This window comes from Arachis hypogaea, chromosome 12 (genome assembly GCF_003086295.3).
Source record: "Arachis hypogaea cultivar Tifrunner chromosome 12, arahy.Tifrunner.gnm2.J5K5, whole genome shotgun sequence".
In the NCBI taxonomy this organism is placed as follows: domain Eukaryota; kingdom Viridiplantae; phylum Streptophyta; class Magnoliopsida; order Fabales; family Fabaceae; genus Arachis; species Arachis hypogaea.
The window spans coordinates 5,736,332-5,759,561 of NC_092047.1; the positions used below are offsets into that span (position 1 = coordinate 5,736,332).

Here is a 23,230-nt window from a genome sequence, read left to right on the forward strand (position 1 = left end):
CCTCGCTAATTTGTAGCATGTCTCATGAGTATATATATTTCTGCTATATTTAGTGATGGTTTAGATTTTAAAACCTTCTATCACTAAATAAATAATGTTTGTGATAATTCGACAATTTTAAACTGCCACAATTTTTTTAGCATCAGATTTTTTATTTTTGAATGCTAAACTACTACCATCTCTTTAATATTAGATTTTTATTTTATTAATTATTACATAAATTATTTTCTTTATAAATAATAATTTCATGTATATAGTTACTAGAATATCAAAGATTCTTTTCTCAAAAATAAAATTCCACAATAATACCAACATTGTATTTCAAAACATAATATATGAAACAAATTTTACATAGTCATAATCCTACAAAATTATAAATTTAAGCAACAAGTGTTGATGAATAAGAATTGTTAAGTGATCAATACTTTTTTTTTGTAATTGTACTTTATATTTACGCTGTCATGAAATTATTTATTTAAAAATTTTAAACTAACAAAAAGAGATACATATATTATATATTTCTAACATGCTTTTCATTCCTTTTTTGGATTTACATAAATTTTTACATAGACGTTCTTTCTCTTTTTTTTTATTTGTCTAAATTTCTCTTTTAGAGTCAACAATGATTGAATACTAAATTTTTTAATCATAAAAATTCTGATATTATGTCATAATTTTTTTTTTTAATTTAAACAATGATTGAATACTAAATTTTTTAATCATAAAAATTCTGATATTATGTCATAATTTTTTTTTTTAATTTAAACTAATAAAAGAAGGTATATAAATAACTAAGTAACTATATATCTTTAACATAAACCAATAATAACCAACTCTTATTTTTTTTTTACACTAAATATATTGGCCTAGCATTTTCCTATAAAAGATAGAGAAAATACGAATGACGTATATGAATGAATTAAGAAAGGTGGTCTTTTTTTTTTCAACGAACCAAATTATAGTTTAAAAACAAGTTAATATTACCTTAGATCATCCTATTAGTAATAGGACCTATAGATAGGGTGAGAGCAGCATAAATAAGGATATTAAAAAAAAAGGTTTGGTGTTTTCCAATCTATTATAAATTTGAAGTTTATAAATTTGTTTGTTATCACGATATTATTATTATTATTATTGTTATTATTATTTTAGCTAATTTTTTTTAGTTATCAAATATTTTTGTTTTAGAATTAATAATGGCTACTGAAAATTCGCCATCAATTAATTTATTATTAATGTGAGAATGAATTGGAAATAAGTCTCTTCAATCGTAGGGGGAAAATATAATTAGAGCGCATCCATCTATGTCGTAATAAGATTCTTTTCACTTATTACAAACATGGAGGAAAAGAAAAATATATTAGTAATATAAATATCCTAGTTTAGAAACTCTTGGATCAAGTCATGCATGCAGACAAAACCTTTCGAACAATTTGTTGAGACAATGTTGTCCTTTCGGTTTGTTGTATTTCTTTTTTTAAGATTCTCTCTCATTGGAGAATGCATAAGCACACGATCATCACTAGATACGATGACAAATTTCTTATTATAGTAATAATAAAAAAAAGTTTGCAAGACCGACGTTGCCGATTGCCGATCATTTCTATACTTTATCCTATATATTGTTATAATAATCTTAAATGGAATAATATTCATGACAATTAATAATAATAAGAGAAAGTATAGTTATGTCAATAAATTATAGTTTAAATAATATAATTTTTTTATATTTAATTAAAAAATTGTGAATTCGAATCTTCTATCTTTGGTTAAAAAAAAAACGTATAATTATTTGTGATAATTAATACTGAAAATTATAAATGAGTGAAAGACTTAAAATTTAACGTATTAAAATTATAATTATTTATATATTTTTTTATCAATTTAAATTTTTAAAATAAATAATGTTATGATAATTAATACTTAGAGTTATACGCTTATAATAAAAATTTATTTGGACTCCAACAATAATAATAATAATAATAATAATAATAATAATAATATCCTCGTGAATAATGTGAAAGAAAAAAACACTTGAGCAGAATGATTAGATTAATAATGACGATGCACTAGTAAATATAATTTAAGTTGCTTATTCTTAATATAATTGTGAGTGATTTTTTAACTGTAAAAACGGTAGTGCCACGCTTTACGGCCAGATTACTACTAGTACTTTTGACAAGTTAATATTTAATTAAAAAAATTGACACAATCAATATAAATCTCCTCGGTTCTTAACACATGCTAATACTGTTCATGCATTATTATTCTTTTAAAATAAAGCAAATTATTATTTCCTCGGAGACGAAATGTGTATAGTGACAGCTGAATTTTTAATTATTCTTTCAATTATCACACTTTATCTTCCGGTATTTTTTTTTTTTTGGAGTAAGAAAACATTAAAAATGGTGTAGTGTCGTCATGTCAAACCCCATTGCAAGTGGGTTTAATTTTATATCTATGTATGTATGAATCTTATCAGAAAGTATGTCATTTAACTTTGTATGATCATTATTACTCCTAATTATTAGTATTATCTTTTATTATAATTATTTTTAAATTTTTTTATGATAAATTTTTTTCTCGTTATCGTGGAATAACGAGGATAAGGATAAAGTGAAAAAAAAAATGTTTTGAAGAGGCTTATTTAGTTATTTACCTATAATTATATTTGAGATATAATTATTTTATAATAAAATTTGTTAGAGATTAATTTTTTTTAACGCGTCTATTAAAAATTTAATTAAGAGCGAGAAGGACTCAATTTGTCTAACATAAATAATTATTTAAGATTTTAAAATAATAATTATCAAAATGTCTTATTTAAAATTCATTAGTGACTAATTTAAATGTTTATTTTAAAAGAACCAATATGTTAAAAAATGAGACAAATTTTTGTTCAAATTTACGTGGAAAATTGTAAATGTGGTGATCGTTTAATTTTAATCTGAATTTATGAAGTACGGACACTTTTTTGAGTTGTCATGTCTATGTGTTTGGCACATTTTGAATACGACATTCATTCAACATTCGTGCAACACACGTCTCTTAATAAAAAATACAAAATGCTTCTCCAGTTACGCTTGTACACACTTAAATACTTTAACGTATCTGCAGCTGTGTCCAACCTTATTCTTAATCTATATTCTTGATATATATGAGTTTAGAAATACTATATATTATCATTTATTAATACAAAAAATTAAAAGACATTAAAAATAGTTAAAATATATAATTTATATTTTAATATAAATAAAATATTAAAATATTATTATAATTTATCTAAAAAATATTTTAAATTATATATATATATATATATATAAGATATCTTAAGAAAAAGACACACGAATATATGAATTTTAATTTTTTATAAGATACAGGGATATATATATATATATATATCCCTGTATCTTATAAAAAATTAAAATTCATATATTCGTGTGTCTTTTTCTTAAGATATCTTATATATATATATATATATATGTCAATGTCCACGTTTCATATACCAGACTAAAGATTTTGGATATGAAAAATGATTTTGTGTTTTGAGATCCTCTTCATCCGATGGTCATTAGGATCCTTTATGAGAATGATAAAGGGGTTACTTTTCTTTTGGTATTAACTACATAACAAAGATCAAGCAGCATAAAAAGCTCCTTCTACTATCATAATCAACCAGTCTGTTCCTCTAATTTTCTTCTCTATAAGTATGATGTAGCTTGAAGGTCCAATTTTCCTCACCATTGCCTTGGAATCGAAGTCGACAATGATTGAATAAGGATACTTTACCTCATTTAGTTTGTATTTACGTCTCTCATTTTGCACCTTCGAAAAAAATTAAGCAACAAAAAAACGAGAACAGTAAAAGAAAAATAAAATAAAACATGTTTTTATGTTTAGATTGACTAAAAAAATATTAAAAATTTTTAGAGTATAATATTAAACGAGAATAAGCTTTTAAGAAAAAAGGTTAAATGTTAAATGAGAAATATGAACCCAAACTAATCATTTTAGAGTAATTTATTATTTAACTTAATAAGTTCCAAAATTGTGCTATTTATAATGCACGGACACGAGTTATGACATGATGTGCTAACATACAAATTTTAAAATCTTATAAGATACAGGATACACTATATTATATATATATATATATATATATATATATATATATAATATAATATTTTTTAGATAAATTATAATGATATTTTGATATGTTATTTATATTAAAATATAAAATAATTTTTAACGACTTTTAATGTCTTTTTTTAATTATATAAATTATTTAAAATATTTTTATTTCAATAAATGATAATATAAATTATTTTTAAATTCATTTTAAAAATATATGTTAAAAATAAGGTTGGATACGCTGATACGTGATGGTATTTAAGTGTATCTGAAAAAAAAATTTTAACTTTTATTAAGATACGATTGGACACAATAGATATACGTGTCGAATGAGTGTCGATAAATATTGTGTCCGAAATATGTCCGATATATATATAATGTGCTATATATATAAACGCGCTGTGTAAAACCTATATGAAATTCGAAAATTTTTGCACTTAGATTTAATGTTTAAAATGAGTTCATTTGAGGGAGGAAAATAAATAAAAATCTGACAGAATGGTGACAAAGCAATGCAATGAAATAATTAATTATAATGCAAGAAACTTGTGATTCTTCTTTATCAAGAATATTTCAAATCGCATACTATTTTCGGCCTATTCCATATATATAATTAATTAATACTGCCCCAAAGCACTTTGTCAAGAAATATTATTATATTTTTTTTTATGTAAGTGCATGAAAATTATTTGTTAACGTTTGAGCACTTTCTTGCTTTGCGTTTATCTTACTCTTAAATCGCAACCCTACTTGCCACTTGCCTCTTTAATTTCATTAATTAATCTTCTTTGTCATAGAAACACGAAAAGCACATTAATTTATTGTTAAAATAGGTTTATAAGTTTATTATTTATGTGAGGGAGGTGCATTTGTAATGTCATCAGACAGCGATATGCCGATAATATGAATCCTAATCATTGCAAAGTTTTATTGTTACCTTGGATCAATTTATTTTTCAAAACATATCAACCATACCGGGTAAAGTAGTCACATAATGTTGATAATATTTATTGGAGATTAAATTAAAAAAAAATTAAAAACTTCATGTGAAATATATTTTTAAAATATGTGAAAAGCTATTTTGAAGAGTTACATCTCTTCATAGAGTTATGATTTAATCAAAAGTTATGTCTGTTAAAAGGTTACAACTATTTGAATAATTATGTCTATTAAAAGGTTGTAACTATTTGAAAAGTTATGTCTGTTGAGTATGTAGCTGCATGTATTCCGTCTTTATAAATTTCTCTCATTTCATTATTGCTGGTGAATCCATCTCAACACTTTCTTTATGCGCAAAAAAAAAGAATAGAGAATATTATTATGTAAATTATCATTTAGTGTAAGGCTTGACTGTGTGAGTGCATAAACAAGTCAAGTGTTCTTCATTGTATTCTACCGGAAATTCGCCAGTAACCCATTTTGCACACCATTGTATATTGGTGGGGCGAATTAAGCCTAAAAAAAAGTGTGTAACACATGCCTTGAAGAATTGCGCTATTTGATTCACTATTCACTTCTCTCTTAACTCACACTTCATTCAATAATATAGAATGGTGGAAATTTGATATGCTAATATGAAGAAGTTCTTCCACTTTAATAATTAGAGAAATATAATAAATAGTAAATATTATAATAGAATTACTTAGTTTTAAGTATGTTGTTTAACCAGGTAGATTTTGAATTTTGTGGTGCTATATTGATAGGTTTTTTTTTATGGTAATATCGAAAAAGAGGCTATGATTTATCAAGATAGAGATTAGACTATAGGTTATATAGTATTTTTGGATGTAATTCTGACTTCTGTTAAGCTCTTTTCTTCTATTTTTTGGTGGTCGAAAACTCTAGTAACAATTAAAAAAAAAGTTTTACTATTATCAATAAATGTTCATGTGAATCAAAGGGTAGTGGATATTCTAATAAAAATATCTTTTATACAAAAATAATATTATAAACTATTTACATCGTTATTAAATATATATGACTAAATCAAATAATAAATTTTAATATCATCTTTTTATAAAGATTTTTTCATATACAAATAACTACCTATTATAAAATATGTCTCTCTCTTTTCTTATCTTTTTCTTCTTCTTTTTGTTACGATATAGTTAATCATTATTTCTTTTAAGATAATCATGTTTTTGGATTTGTTAGTTGTGTTCTTTTAGGGGAGTGATTGTTATTGTACAAGATGTCTCTGGTACGGGTTGAGAGATGGATCGGGAACCTGCGGGTCGAGGCGGATGCCGGATCACTTGACTGGAGCGATGGGGGGAGGTACCTGCAAAGACACTCCGACGCTCAAGTCAGAATGGATCTGAGAGGTATAAGGTGTGTGGAATGAATGATTACCTGAAGGGACCTGGGCCCTTTATTTATAGGTGATGGTGAATGTCTTATCTTATCTTATTTGGCTAAGATAAGGGAGACGTTTGAATTCAAAAGTCGGTTAGGAATCTTGAGAGTGCCGTATTCGGGCCTTCTAGAAGAGGGGAACGGGTCGGACCCAGGGAACTGGTGTTGGGTTCGGTCTTGGATCCGGGACGGTGGGTCGGATCCGTAACAGTTGCCCCCGCAGCGGGAGAGCGAACAAGGTCGGTCTGTCGCTGAAAGGCGCGATGCTTGACCGTGGGCTTCAGTTTGTCTCGGGAGTTCGTTTGGTTTTTTGGAGGGAGATCGGTGTCTCGGCTCCGGTTTCGCTGAAGGCTCGTCTGACCGTTTTTTGGTTTGACGTGACTCCTCCGATTCTGCCGCGTCTGTTGCGTTCTTCGAGGCTTTATTAGCTTCTTTTTTCGAGGGAGGGTCATTAAATGTGAAGGGACGCTTTCCCTCTTCTGCCCTTACTAGCTTTAACTGCGCCTAGGGGCAATTGTGTCTTTTCACCCCTCTCTTTGAAACCGTTTTGGATTTTTATTTCAGTTCCCTCGCTCGTTTCACTTTCTTTTTTCTTTTTCCATTCTCTTCTGAATAATTTCTATCTGAACAGAAAGTCTCCTCCTTTCTCTGTGGTTTTTCGTTTTTTGGTTTTTGCTTGCTGCTTCTGCTTTTCGAGCTTTCTCAATTCCTTCTGCATTACTAGGTTAGCACGTTTCGCTTATTCTTTCCTGTTATTTTGTGAATGTTGCTCTGTCTTTTGCCATGCATTGCTCTGCCTGTTTTTAGTTTTGCGTTGAACTAGTTTCTTTGGGGGGGGGGGTAGTTTTTGAGTTTTTGGAGGGGCTGAGCACCGCCGTGTTCATTCGGTGATGGCGGTGTACCGCCGTTGGTTTGGTAGTGGTGTGTAGGTTTCTGTCTTGCTTCGTTCCCAATCGTTATGGTTGGGTGACTAGTGATGTATGGGGCGTTCCGTCGCGGATGACGGAGGACGACCTTCAGCGGCTCCGCGATCAGGGGGCCATCTGTGGTGGTGGTGATGAGGAGGGGCGGTATGAGCTCGTCCTCCCGGATGCCGACGAGCGCGTTTGTTAGTTGAATCTGCATTCCCCCACCGTTCCGGATTGGATGTGGGTTTATGAGTCGATGTTCACTCGGCTCGGCGTGCGACTCCCCTTCTCGCCGTTTGTTCAGGATCTGTTGAGTCAGTGCTCCGTGGCGCCGTCTCAACTTCACCCGAACAGCTGGGCTACTGTGCGGTCGTTTGAGTTGGTGTGCCGGTATCTCGACCTTCCGGCTTCCGTCTTCCGTTCCTGTTTTTCTTTTTCTTTTCTTATGCACTCTCCCGACTAAGGAGGGGAAGCATAAGAAGGGGTATATGTCTTTCCGTGCTCAGCCTCATCGCCGTATTTTTGGCTTATTTGAGGATTCTTTTCATGGTTTTAAATGGGAGTATTTCAAGGTGCGTCCTGTCCAGGGGCACCATCCATTCTGGCTGTCGCCGGAGGGCGTACGTCGGTTTCTGACATATTGGAATTTCCGAGCTGGCCCGTCGGTTCTAACTAAATTCACCTACGATGGTTTGTCCCAGGAGGATAAGGACGTTGCCAACGTTTTGTGGCATTTGTTTGGTGAGCGTCCGTTGAATCCTCGGGACGTTATGGGGGATCCCGAGGCTTGTCGGGCGTATATTGGTGTGTGCCTTGTCTTCTTTTCCCGATTTTATATGTTCTGTTTTTCCCGTTTTTGTAACTATGTTTGTTATTTTTGGTTTCTTTCAGTTGAGATGGCTGGTGGGCTGACTTTTCTGGCTAGGTTGAAGGCGGCGATGGGCCGGGAGGAGGGATCTTTGTCTCCTTCTACCCCTGTCTCCAATCCTGCCGTGGAATCTCAACCGGTTTCTCAGGAGGTGATTTCCTCGGCTGCACGGGCCGAGGTTCAAGTTTCCCCTGGCCCTGCGAACTCTCCTGAGGTTGTGGTGGTGACGGCTGCTGAGGCTTCTCGGAAGAGAAAGAGGCCTGAGGACCCGAGCAGCGAGACTTTTGAGGAGGAGGGTTTGGTGCCTAGTGTGATGGATCGTCGTTTTGATGCCCCGGGTTTCATTGATCAGCACTTGATGCCTGGTACGGAGCCTTATTTTGATGGCTGTGATGTCTCGTTCCAGGCCAAGTCAGTGTATCGTGCTCTCCTCCACTCTGCTGTTGTTGTTCGGAAGGCGGAGCCCGTGATGGCTCAGGTTGGTTTATTAGACAAGAAACTTCGCCAATCTCAGGCTGAGGTGGCTAAGTTGAAGGAGGAACTCGAGGCTGCCGAGATTGTGAGGGAGAAGGCGGTGAAGTCTTCTGAGGAAGCCGGTGCGGAGATTCTCCGGCTTTCCGAGGTTGAGACTTCACTTCTTTCTTAGCTAGGTGAGGAGCGGCGCAAGGCTTCTGATGCGGGTTCCCGAGCTGCCGTACTTCTTGGTGAGACGGAGGCTCTGAATGCCGAGGTTGCTGCATTAAAGAGGGAGAAGACGGAACTGCTGGCCGATGCTAAGGATGCAATTGCTGCTACCGAGGAGACGATGAAGGCGCAGGCCCTGGTGCTTGCTCCGGGAGTGGATGTGTCCGTAATGGGAGCATTCAAGACCGTTCATGATGGCCGGATAGTCGACCTCGAGTAGCTTTATCTTTTGTAATTTTGTTCTTCCGCTCTTTTAGACTTGGTTTGTTTTTTGGATACTTTTGGTTTCGCCGTGGGCCGTGTAACCGTGACTCCGTAGCTTTTGGATTTTGTTTTAATGACTTTTCCAGCCGTTCGGGCTCTTTTCGTATGTTCCGTTTTAAAGCTATTCCGTTTGGTTAATTTTATTCCCATATTTGGGATGAGTGGACCGTCGTGTGGTCGGGTTTATATGGATATCCGTGGGTTTGGCCCGGAGGGTGATCGATCCTCCAGTTGTGGCCGTGATTTTGTTCCGTATTTGGGACATTGTGTGAAAAATAAAGAATTTAGGGATAGCTTTGTAATGGAATTTTATTGATGGGTGGGCCTCGTTAAAACCCTCCGTTGTTGGCGGGAAAGAGTACCCGAATTTGATACATAGGCGTAGTTTTGAAATGTAAATTTGCGACGTGTGAATAAGTAAAGAGAAAGCGTAAAAGAAAACGGGGGGGGGGGGTGGCGACCTAGGGGGGTTGGTCTTAGGAGTAGTATCGCCGTAAGTTGGCGGCGTTCCACGTTCTCGGGACTTCGTTACCGTTAAGCCGTTCGAGCTTGTACGCTCCTTTTCCGATTGCAGCTTTGATTCTGTATGGTCCCTCCCAGTTGGGGGCGAGTTTCCCTTCTCCCGGGGTTGGGGGACCGATGTCGTTTCATCGTAGGACGAGGTCGTCTGTTGTGAACTCTCGCCGAATGACTCCGTGGTTGTATCTTAGGCTGATTCTTTGTTTTAGGGCTAGTTCTCTGAGATGGGCTACGCTTCTTATTTCATCAGTGAGGTCTCGTTCTGCTTCTTCGTCGTTGCCTCCGATTGTTCTTCGCGGACTTAGGTCGCCGATTTCAACTGGGATAACAGCTTCCGTGCCGTAGGTTAATCGAAAGGGGGTTTCCCCGGTAGCTGTCTGGGGGGTCGTGCGGTACGACCATAAGACCGTTCCGAGTTCGTCCGCCCATAGCCCTTTGGCTTCGTCGAGTCTTTTCTTGAGGCCTTTGACTATTATTTTGTTTGCTGATTCCACCTGCCCGTTTGTTTGGGGGTGTTCTACCGAGCTAAAGCGGTGGGATATGCGTAGTCCGCTTAGGAATTCCTTGAATTTTGTGTCGGCGAACTGGGTTTCGTTGTCCGAGATGACGATCTCGGGGATCCCGAACCGGGTGATGATTTGTCGCCAGAGGAATTTTCGACATTGCGTCGCGGTGATAGAGGCTAGTGGCTCGGCCTCGATCCATTTGGTGAAATAGTCTATGGCGACGATGAGATATCGGAGTTGGCCTGGTGCCGTGGGAAAAGGTCCGACAAGGTCGATCCCCCAGGTGCCGAATGGCCGTTCTGCCGATATAATGCTGAGCTGGTGCGGAGCGGCTTGGTGGATGTTGGCGTGCCTTTGGCATTTATCGTAGTTTTTCACTAGTTGCATGGAGTCCCGGATGATCGTGGGCCAGAAGTAGCCGGCGCGGATGACTTTTTGGGCAAGGGTTTTACCTCCGATATGGTGGCCGCAACAGCCTTCATGGATTTCGCGGAGTATGTATTCCGTGTTCCCGGGCTCGACGCATTTGAGCAGGGGTTGCAAGAGTCCACGTTTGTATAGTTGTCCCGCGACGACCGTATAGCCGGCGGCCTCCCTTTTTATTCGTTTTTCCTCTTTGGGGTCTTCGGGCAGTGTTCTGTTGAGGAGGTACTGTAGGATGGGGTAGGTCCATGACTTGTGGTGGGAGTGTGTCAGGTGGGTGTCGGCTGTTAGGGATACAGATGGCGTTTTGACGACCTCCTGAATTAGCGATTTGTTGCCGTGTCCTGGTTTGGTGCTGGCAAGTTTAGAGAGGAGGTCGGCTCTGGCGTTTCTTTCCCTGGGGACGTGCTGTATGGTTACCTGGTCAAATTCTTCTTTTAGTTTGTTGACCTTGGCGAGGTATCGTTGTAGCAGGGGATCTCGCGTTTGGTAGTCTCCGTTGATTTGGGAACTGACTACTTGCGAATCCGTGTTGATTTCCAGGACCTTTGCCCCGACTTCGCTGGCTAGGGTTAGGCCTACCAGGAGGGCCTCGTATTCTGCTTGGTTGTTTGAGACCGAGAAATCGTATCGGACCGATTGTTCGATCACGACGCCGTTTTGGCTTTCCAGAATGACTCCGGCGCCTCCGGAAGTGACGTTCGAGGAGCCGTCGACGTGTAGTTTCCATGACTCGGGAGGGGTGTTTCCCGGTGTCATCTCGGCGATGAAGTCGGCCATGGCCTGTGCTTTGATTGCGTATCGGGGTTCGAACTTGATGTCGAATTGGGATAGTTCGACGGACCATGCTAGCATTCTACCCGCTAGGTCGGGCGTCTGTAGTACCTGTTTAACTGCTTGGTCGGTTCGAACCGTTACGGGGTGGGCTTGGAAATATTGCCGCAGGCGTCGGGACGCCGTGAGGAGGGCGAAGGCTAGTTTTTCTAGGCGCAAGTAGCGGGTCTCTGCGTCTTGTAGGACTTTGCTTGTGAAATATATAGGTTTTTGCTCCTTTTTCTTGTTTTCTCGGATGAGTGCCGCCGCGAGTGCTTCTTCCGTTATGGAGAGGTACAAGTACAGGGTTTCCCCTGTTTGGGGTTTGGCGAGAATTGGTGGTTCCGCCAGGGTTTTCTTGAAGTGTTGGAATGCCGCTTCGCACTCTTCTTTCCACATGAAGGGGGCTCCTTTCTTCATTAGTTTGAAGAAGGGGATTGCTTTTTGGGCTGATGCTCCGAGAAAGCGAGATAGGGCTGTTAGTCGGCCGGTGAGCTTCTGAACGTCGCATAGGTTTTTTGGGCTCGTCATCTCGAGGATGGCGCGACATTTCTCTGCGTTGGCTTCAACTCCGCGTTGTGTGATCATGAAGCCGAGGAACTTCCCTGCCTCCATTCCGAAGGCACATTTTGTTGGGTTGAGTCGCATTTGGTGCCTTCTTAGGGTGTCCATTATGACCTTGAGGTCGCTGATGAGTTGTTCGCCGGAGTCAGTTTTGGCGAGCATGTCGTCTATGTAGACTTCTAGTTTTGTTCCGGATAGGTTCTGGAATATTTTGTTGACGAGCCGTTGGTACGTTGCTCCGGCGTTTTTCAAACCGAAGGGCATGACTGTGTAGCAGTACGTGCCGTCGGGGGTGATGAACGCCGTTTTTTCCTCGTCGGGTCGGTGCATGGGTATCTGATTGTAGCCGGAGTATGCGTCCATAAAGCTGAGGTATCGATGTCCGGATGCGGCGTCCACTAGTCCGTCGATGTTCGGCAGGGGAAAGGCGTCTTTTGGGCAGGCTTTGTTAAGGTCCGTATAGTCGACACACATTCGCCATTTCCCGTTGGATTTCTTTACCAGTACAACGTTTGCTAACCAGGTCGTGTAGGGAAGTTCTCGGATGAAGTTTGCTTCGAGTAGGGCTTGTACTTGTCTCTTGACTTCGGCCGCTCGGTCTGCTGACATTTTTCTTCTTCTTTGTGCTACGGGTTTGGCTTTGGGGTTTACAGCTAGCCGGTGGGACATTAAGTCGGGGTCTATCCCCGGCATGTCGGCTGGCGTGAAAGCGAACAGGTCTCTGTTTTGTTTTAAAAATTGGGAAAGGTCTTCTTTTAGGTCATAGGGGAGGTTCCTGTTGATGAAGGTGTACTCGTCCTTGGTTTGTCCTATTTGCAGTTTCTCCATGTCGCCTTCCGGTTCTGGTCTAGGTTGGCCATCTTGTCGGGCGTCTAGGTCGGCTAGGAATATCCCGGCAGCGTCGCGGGATTTTTTCCGTAAAGCCAGGCTGGTGTTGTCGCATTCTGCTGCGACTTCCCGATCTCCATGGATGGTCCCGATGGAGTCGTCCTCCGCTACGAACTTCATAAGGAGGTACTTGGTAAAGATGATGGCCGAGAAGTCATTGATTGTCTTTCTTCCGAGGATGACGTTGTAGGCAGTGGAGTCTTTTAGGACCACGAATTCGGCTAGGATTGTCCTCCTCTTGTTGCCGGTTCCTATGGTGAGGGGGAGTGTGATGGAGCCTTCCGGTTTGAGGAAGTTGTCCCCGAGTCCCGTGACGCCGTTGCGGTGCGTCTGGAGATTTTCGTCGCGGAGCCCAAGCTTGTCGAAGGCCCCTCGAAAGAGGATGTTGGAATCTGCGCCGGTGTCTACTAGTATTCTTCGGACTAGTCCGGTTCCAATTCTTGCCGAGATTACGAAGGGTGCGTCTTCGGCTGGGGTGCCGTGCTGGCAGTCCTCGGGTAGGAAGGTTATTGCTTTGTCGGTCATGGGAGTTGGGGCTTGGTTTCTGACGGCCATTACCTTGAGGTCTTTTTTTTATCGTGGATTTTGACTTGCATGGTGCATCTTTGCCCGTGATGACGTTTACTATGATGGTCGGGTCTTCCTCTGGACTTTCTCTAGGGGGTTGCTTTTGGGTTCTCGGGTTACGTCATTCTCTCTCCGGTGACCTGTCTCTCTCCGCGCGTCTCGGTTCTCTGATGATTTTGGCAAATTCTGGGAGTTTTCCGTTTCGTATGGCTTGTTCAAGGGCGTCTTTAAGGTTGAAACAATCTTGTGTTTTGTGACCGTAACCTCGGTGGTATTCGCAGTAGAGGGTTTTGTTGCCTCCTGTCCTTTCCTTGAGTTGTCGGGCTTTTGGAATGATGCCTCGATCTGCTATTTGGTGGTATATCTCGGTAATTGGTGCAGTTAGGGGCGTGTAATTAGAGAATTTGCCTATTCTCGGTGGCCGGCTGGTCGGCCTCGGGTGGTCCCGTTGATTCTCTTTGGGTGTTGGGTTATGGTGAGAAGCCGAATTGCCGCGTTGGGTGTTGCCGTGCTACCGCTTGTTGGCCGCGACGACCTGGCTGACTTCTTCGTCGTTGATGTAGTCTTTGGCGACGTTCTGGATCTCATGCATGGTCCATACCGGTCTGGTGGTGAGGTGTTTGCGAAAATCTTCGTTCATTAGCCCATTGGTCAGGCAAAGGCTTGCGACGGAATCCGTGAGTCCGTTGACCGTTAGGCATTCGTCGTTGAAGCGGTCGAGGTATTTTCTTGTGGATTCGTCTTGTTTTTGTGTGACCCCAAGCAAGCTGATGGGGTGTTTGGCTTTAGTGATCCTAGTAGTGAACTGGGCCATGAATTTTCGTGTAATATCGTGGAAACTGGCTATGGATCCATTTGGGAGGGCGTTGAACCATTTGATCGCTGGCCCGGCGAGGGTTACCGGGAAGGCTCTGCATCGGACCGCGTCGGCCGCTCCTTCTAGGTTCATTCTGGCTTCAAAAGCCGTTAGGTGTTCTTGGGGATCCTTAGTTCCATCGTACTTCATATCGGTAGGTTTGTCGAAGCCTTTGGGGAGTTTTGCTCTTAGGATTCTTTCTGTAAAGGGTGTAGCGCCCATTATTATATGGTCGTTTCTCGTGCGTTTTGTGTCTCGGTGTCGCCGCTCTTCATCTGAGTCGCGCTGGTGGCTTAGGTCTCGGGAAGCGCTACGGTTGTGCCTTTTGCTGTATCGCCGTTCTGGCGATTTCTCCCGTCTGTGGTCGCGCGAGGTGCTGCGATCGTTTCTCGTATCATGTCGCCGAGTCGGCGACCTGCCGCGACGAGATTTTGACCGGGAATTCGCATGGCTTCCGTGTTCGTTATGGAGTCTGTTTTTGGTGGTCAATTTGCCTTCGAGCTCTTGGACCCGGAGGCAGAGATCTTGGATGATTTGAGCTGCTTTGTCTCCCGTGTTCTTGGGGTGTCGCGGTTCCGTAAATATACGATCGTTTGTGTGGTGGATAGCGCTCATTATCCTAGCTTGGTTTGTGACCTCTTGATGTTCTGGGGTCAGATTTCTTGGTCGAGAGTCCTCTCGACTTGAGGAGGCTTCTTCCGGTATATCCCCCATTCCGATTTAGTCGGCGCAGGTCCCCACAGACGGCGCCAATGTACAAGATGTCTCTGGTACGGGTTGAGAGATGGATCGGGAACCTGCGGGTCGAGGCGGATGCCGGATCACTTGACTGGAGCGATGGGGGGAGGTACCTGCAAAGACACTCAGACGCTCAAGTCAGAATGGATCTGAGAGGTATAAGGTGTGTGGAATGAATGATTACCTGAAGGGACCTGGGCCCTTTATTTATAGGTGATGGTGAATGTCTTATCTTATCTTATTTGGCTAAGATAAGGGAGACGTTTGAATTCAAAAGTCGGTTAGGAATCTTGAGAGTGCCGTATTCGGGCCTTCTAGAAGAGGGGAACGGGTCGGACCCGGGGAACCGGTGTTGGGTTCGGTCTTGGATCCGGGACGGTGGGCCGGATCCGTAACAGTTATCAAATCAATCTCCTTCATCAATCCATATCAATAACAAAAACATCTTAATTTAATCTTGTTGAGTTTAGAGAACTAAACTATAATTTTTTTTTTACCAAAGATAGGAGACTCGAACCCGCGACCTCTTAATTGAGTATGGGAAGTCTATGCCATTTGAGCTATAACTCATTGGCGAGAACTAAACTATAATTAAGATGATGACTAAACATTATTTGATTAATATCAAATTATTTGGGTGTGTTTGGGGTTCACGTTCGAGAATAGAAAAGTCCGTTTGAGCGTCTTAAACGTTTCATTGTCATGTTTGGCAACTTTTTGGAACCCCTAACCCAGAAGTGCTTTCACCTCTAAACGTACGTTCTCGTGAAGCTAAAAATTCAAGCTTCTGCGTTCACATTGGGAAAGTTAATTATTGTTGGAGGAATTAGATAAGAAATTTATTCCATATCTACCAACTGTACTCTTCATTTCTTCTATAAAAAAGATGCACATAACCACATAATTTCACACTTTCTGTATGTTCTTCTCTTTATATTCTTGGTTAAAAATTTTTTTTCCAGATTTATTTTCATCACTGCCAAGATAAAGATTTTAAATTTTTTTATTATTTTTACTTCTTTCTTTCATATTTTGATTTTTATGTTTTTTATTATATTTTTTATTTATATAATAAATATTTTTCATCTCATTTTTCTGATGTATTGTTATATTTTTATTATATTTTTTATTTATATGACAACTATTGTTGATATAAATTTTTATTTTTATTAATTTTTATTAATTTTTATTATTTTTTATTTATATAAATTATTTTTTTCTATCTTTTATTGTACTATATTTATGTTGTGTATAATTTTTTTTATTTTTTTATTTGATTTTTTTTATATGAATTTTATTTACTTTTTATTATAATTTTTTTGTTCATATAATATATGTTGTTGGGTGTGATTATTATATACTATGTTTGTATAAATTTTTTTTGTTTTTATTTTTTATTTTTATTGTACTTCTTACTGTACTTTATTTTTATTTTTATTATATACTAATTATAAGTAACAAAAGAGTTATAAATAATAAAAATTTATAGTCCAAAATGACACTAGATTAAAGAGTACTAACGACACTAAAATAAATTATAAAATAATTTTTTTGTTTAATATTATAAAATATATAGTACTCCCTTTTATATTTTTATTTCTTATTGTTTTTTAGTTCATATAATTTTTTTTTATTATTTACTGTTCTTTATATTTAATATGTAAAGTGTCTTTTTTATTTTTTATTCGACGATGTAAAATTTATAATTATAATTTTCATATATTATATTTTATTGTAACTTTTTTATAATATAGATTAATTGATCCCATTAAAAAAGACAAATTAAATAAAAAATTATTCATAAGTATTAATAAAATTATGAATGTTGGATACCAAAAAAGTCCTATATTGTCAATTTTTATATGTCACTTTAATTTAGTAAGTAAATATTAACATTATTATAAAATGAATTAAAAAGATTTATTCAAATATCTAAAGTAAAATAATAGAATAACATTCAAAATTATTTTAATTGATGTCTCTTTTAGTAATTTTTCATCTAAAAGTGATTTTGAATAGTATAATCCAAACAACATTTATTTTACTATAATTTATTTTGACATAAAGATTGCCAAACATAAATCACGTTAACACAAACTTACTTTTCATCAAAATCAAGTTTGCAAAATCAATTCTATGCAAACTTCCGTTTGCAAACTGTAATCCAAACACACACTTTGTGTAATTTATTTTGCTTAGTGTGCAGAATTTAAATGAATTGAAACTGGTCTAAAAAACAATGACTCAAGTCATATAGAACCGGCCCCACACACACTCTAACCCAATATTAAGTTCAACTTAAACAAACCATTCATTCCAAACAATCTTGATCCAAAGATTGAATGGCTGAAACTATGAGAAAGAAAGAAAACACATTGGCACAAGAACAAACGTATGCCAAATTTGGTGGTCACACCCAAATTCATTCACTCCACTAAGTCTCTAATCAAGAAATTCAAACTTCATTTCATTTGAACACACTTCACCCACCAAACTAAAACTCTCTCTTCTCTCTCCTCTCTTTCTTTCACATCACATCATTCTGAAACAAAAAGAAAGAACGGAAAAATTCTGAAGTTAGGACAAAGCGAGGTTCAGAAAGTAAAATTTCGATTTCATGAAAGGAGAGAAGTTAAAAGGGGATATAGCAAAAAGGAAAAATCTCATTAGTAAAGAAAATCACAAAAAGGTAATTTTTCTATTTGTGCTTCATCAAAGAACGGTGAAGAAATCAACTCTGAACAAGCACCAAATTGAAAAATGAAGAAAGTGAAGTCAATGGTGTTTTGCTATTTATCAACGATAAAAAATCATACTTGGAGCCAAAGCAAGGATGCACGGCTCAGATTCAAGAAGCAAGATGAAAAAGGTTGAAAGAGAAGATAGAAGGTATAGTTGCATGTCACTGCTTCTGTCCTCTCTTTCTCCTCTGAATGCCGCTGCTGATTTTGATCTTGGGAGAAAAAAAAATCAACATGTGTTGAAGTAAGGTTTCAAACCTAGGAAGCTTCCTCTTCTATAATAAGGGTGAACGGCCAAGGATTAGAGTAAGGAGTTAGAGCACAACGTTTGGGTTTCCATAGCTCTTTGAGTTGTTTATTCTTCTCCTTCATGGTTTTCATTATGTCTTCTTTTTTTCAGTTTAGTCTGTCTAAGTTTCAATGAAAAAAGACAAATTGGTGAAGTTTGTAAGTAAAAGCCATTGAGTGGTAAAAGACAAAGAGTTAAACTTGGAGAAAAAGTCATAGTTATCTCAAAAAAATTTTGTAAATTTTTCTGTTTTGTTGTCATGATCCTGAAGAAATTTCCTTGCAAGTTGGGTTAGCACTTTGTGGTTGAAAAGCTAGGGTGAATTCCTAGTCAAGTTCAGTTTGGGTTAGAAATTGGACTTGTCCTAGATAGGATTGGGTAGAATCCTAGGGAGAATTGGTGATTGTAATCTGTTGAAAGATAGTGAAATTCTATTACTATTGTGATGGAGATTGAATGTAGGCTACATTGTACTGGGTAGCTGAACCATGATACACCTGTGTGTCATTCTTTACTCTCTTATCTGTTTCTGATTCTGCACTATAGGAGACAAAAATAAAGTATCTCATGATTTCACTATAAAGCAACTTTTTACTATATCACATCTTGCAAGGAACTCTGTTCTAACTCTTACTGTGTCATGAGACAAAACTGAAGTCTCTCTTGTTTTCTACTCTCACAGAATACAAGGCTAAAAGCTAAATCAAAAGGAGGCCAAGATTCAACTCCCCTTCTCTTAACTACTGATAACCATCAAATCCAAAAAAATATCAAGCCCAATAAACTAATTATATTAGAGATTTCATCACATTCTCCACTTTTTCTACATTTCATCAACTTGACTTCTAAAAAAAATTCAGTTATAATGACTCACCAATTTGTCACCTGATAAATTTTTTTTGTAGATTTTATAGATTTTATTGTTATTGCTGATTGTATATATATCACTTTAATAATTGGGATATCAATAAGAATACACACACAAAATTATTTCTTCATCTATGTCTCTATTTTTAAATTTTGAATTCTGCTGGTATTTATGGTCAAAATAGCTAATCCTAATCATCAGTCACCCTCTTTCTCTTTTTCCTCCTCTACAATGAAAGCACAATCTTAAAATTTATACAAATCTTATCAATTCCTACTTTATACATTCTAGTGAAAATTTCACTTTTGTCTTGGTCGTCACCACTATTCTTCTAGGGAGTGATTAACTCCATAGCTATTGTCTCCAGAAATAAGTATGATTTTTTTCATTGACTCTGTTCCTTAACCTCCTCTACTAGATGACCCAACCTTTTATTCTTTTTCTCCTTCCATTACTCGGAGTGTGATTTACTTTTTCACTACTTTTGTGTGGATCGGTCTCAAAGAATATTTTTCTCAGAGTGATCTTAGAATTGCTGAACTTCAAAAGGAGGTCTATGCCCTTAAACAAGGCAACCTTTCAGTTCCTGAAATATATACTGCTTTAAAAATCACTTTAGGAAGAACTTAATAACTTACGACCTTTTCCACTTTGTCCCTGTCCAATGAAAGTTCACAAATACTATAACTTCATCATTCGCTTTTTCAAAAGCCTTGATGACAAATTATTTGTAATTAGATCGCAAGTTCTGCTTTTGGATCCACTGCCACTAGTAAACAGAGTCTTTGCACTTGTCATACAACATGAGGGTCAGTTACAAGCCACAAATGCTCTCTTGGATGATTTGTGAACCATCACTACTGCCATTGATTCTCAGCACAGCTCCCTTGGGCGAGGTCGTGGCGTCGCGCCCTTCAAGCAATGATCATATTGCAACTGCTGCGGATACACAATGGATAGTCCATTTCCGTTACCTAAGGCTCTGTTTGGTTGGTGTCCTTTGAACACAAAGACACAAACACAAATACACAAATAGACATAAATACTGATATACACAAATTTGTGTGACATGTTTAGTGATGATACGACATTAAGACATAATTTTCTAATTTAAATATTTATTTTATCCCAAGTATAACTATCATCACCACCACTATCATTATTCCTGATTTTTCAATTACTATTAATTTTTCAACCTTCAATCAAAATTAATGTCACCAATAAAATTTAATTATTAGTTTTACAATTCAAATAAAAAAATTGAAACAATAAAAGAGTTCATCAATTATTTAAAAAAAAAACTGATGCAAAATAAAATAAAATAAAAAAATCTGAAAAATGACAGAAGCAAAGAAAAAGAAGGTGAGAGAGATGTGATAAGGGTTGAGAAAAATAGCAAAAGCAAAGAAGAAGAAGAAGGTGATGGGGAAGGAGTTAATGTATATCTGGCAAAAAAGGAGAGTAGGTGTAGATCCGGACAAAATTGACGAGGAAGGAAGGGAACGAGAAAAGAAAAGACTCAAGACAATATCGTTCCAACGGCACTAGTGGAATGGCGACAGTGACTCAGAGAGCGAAAGCGCAGAACATCAGAAATAAGTACAAAGTAGTCAAATGAAAAAGAAGACACTAGCAGATAAACAAAAAGGTGTAGACAACTCAAAAAAAAAGGAGAAGACGAAGAGATGAGGTGAGTGACGGTGATAGCGGTGACAATAGTGGTGACATATAGAGTAGTGATGGATGGAGAGGAATAGTGACAAAAGAAGAGAGAGAAAAAGATAAAGGGAGGAAGGAGAAAGAAAGATAAAAAGAAATATGGGAAGAGTGAGAAATTATGTTATGAAAAGTAAAAATGAAAATAAAAAAAGATAATAAAAATAAAAATAAAAATATAAAAAAATTTATGTCTATATCTAAAATTAGTATCTCACTTAGAGAAAAAATATTAAATATATATTTTATGTATACTTATATACCATTATATCGATAAAAATTTGTGTCTCATAAACAAACGGTAAATGTATAATACTATGTTTATGTCTCTAATAGATATAGACACTAAACTAAACAAACACTATGTAGGAGCTACAGTTCCATGAATGCACCTCTGCATCTGCCTCTGCGAATTCCACCACCTTTGCACCGCTAGTTCTAATTATGCTCCAATAGTGCCACATCATTCTTTTTCACATGTCCTAGTACATGGAGAAAGGGTAGTCCAACATCATGCTTTAAATTATAATTTTTTATTTTACCAACAAAATATTTGTTATTATGCAAAAAGGACATAATTTTTTACAAACAGATGATGTAATTTTTTTTTGGGTAAAGTATATTTTTTGTTTCTGAAGTTTAGTAAAAGTTTTAAAAATACCCTTAAGTTTTATTTTGTTTCAATTTTGTTCCAGAAGTTTTTGATTTGCATCAAATATACCCCCGATGACTAAATTTTCAAAAAATTTAAGACCAATCTAACAATAATACATGAAAATGATGCTTAATTTGCTTGTGTTGAGGGTTGTTCTTATAAAATTGTTGTTGAATTGGTCTTAAATTTTTTGAAAAATTAGCCGCTAAGGGTATATTTGATGCAAATCGAAAACTTTTGGAACAAAATTGAAACAAAATAAAACTTAGGGATATTTTTAAAATTTTTGTCAAACTTTAAGGACAAAAAGTATATCTTACTTTTTTTTAAATATAATTTTCAAGAGCATATCTACTATAAGGGTTATACCAATTATAAGCACTATATTTACCGAAAATGTTAAGTCCGGATATTAAGAGTGGAGTAGATGACACTGGTAATCAAAACTAATCATTACATTGTTAGTATCAAATTTAAAGTCTGTAAAACACACACTAATTTCATCGGAAATAAAGATAGGCACAAAGGTAAATACATTTTCTCTTTATTATTGGCTTGAAAACGAAATAAACCAAACACTCATTTTTTTCATTATATCTTAAATGAGAGAGGAAGAGATTGTTTGGAAATCACACAATATTAGGTATTGAGAAAATGAACTTAAGAAGTTCGTTTCAATTTGTCCTGATTAAAAAAAAAAAAACACTTAAACTATTAATTTTAAGTATTGTGATAAGGATTAACGTAGATGTTCATTCTCAAAAGAGAACGAATGAATTTTATAAAATTTGAAAAAGTGACTTCTTGTACATATATAAATAGGAGGCTAAAGTCTTAGTTAATTCACACATCAATAATAACAATTTTCTCTCTCACTCTCTTATTATTAATATAATTCTCTCTCTTTCTTTATTTTACAAGTATTTTAAATATTCTTCTCTCTCACTCTTTATATATAATATTAGTAAATATATTAATTATCTCTATTATATTGAGATAGTAATTACGGTGAATATTGTTATCTAATTATACTTACTTATTTTTTATATTTATTACATCTTCTTTATTTATTTATTTATTTGTTTATTTTAGAACACGTTATCAGCACGAGACTCTGATAAAATTTTAGGAAGACTTAGGTAACAAATTTTCATTATGTCGAAACTCTCTTATCTTGAATTTAATGCTCTTGATATATCTGGAAACAACTATTTATCATGGATATTAGATGTTGAAATTCATCTTGATTTAATGGATCTTGTAGATACCATTAAGGCTGAAAATAATGTATCTCAAAAGGATAAAGCCAAGGTCATGATCTTCCTTCGTCATCATCTTGATGAAGGATTGAAAAATGAATATCTTACATTAAAAGATCCTGCAGATCTTCTATGGAAAGACCTTGAAGAAAGGTACAGTTATTAAAAGACGGTGATACTTTCTCAAACCCGATATGAATGGACGCACTTGCGTCTACAGGATTTTAAATCTATAAATAAATATAATTCAACAATGTTTCGAATTACCTCACGAATGAAATTATGTGGAAAAAGATAACTGATAATGATATGTTAGAGAAAACTTTCTCAACCTTCCATGCCTCGAATGTGCTCCTGCAGCAGCAGCATCGAGAAAAAGTATTTAAAAAATATTCTAAGTTAATTTCTTGTCTTCTTGTTGCTGAATGCAACAATGAGTTACTTTTAAAAAATCATGAAGCGCGCCCCGCTGGTGCCGCCCCATTTTCTGAAGCAAATGCGGCAAATCATTACTCCAGAAGAGGTAAATGACAAGGTTTTAGTAACAAAAAAATTTATAGAAGGAAAAGGAATTATGTTCATAAGAAAGGATCTCACTAGAAGTTGGATAAAGAAAGA

General features: G+C 36.6%; 1 protein-coding gene across 1 annotated transcript; it reads right to left on the bottom strand.

Annotated features, from left to right (window-relative positions):
- Positions 1 to 12,433: 12,433 nt before the first annotated feature.
- LOC140176586 (uncharacterized) lies at positions 12,434 to 13,478 on the bottom strand. The gene is made up of 2 exons (XM_072208111.1): positions 12,537 to 13,478; positions 12,434 to 12,478 (listed from the first exon to the last, which is right to left on the bottom strand). The coding sequence occupies exons 1-2, from the start codon at positions 13,476 to 13,478 to the stop codon at positions 12,434 to 12,436; spliced, it is 987 nt and encodes a 328-aa protein (XP_072064212.1).
- Positions 13,479 to 23,230: the final 9,752 nt, after the last annotated feature.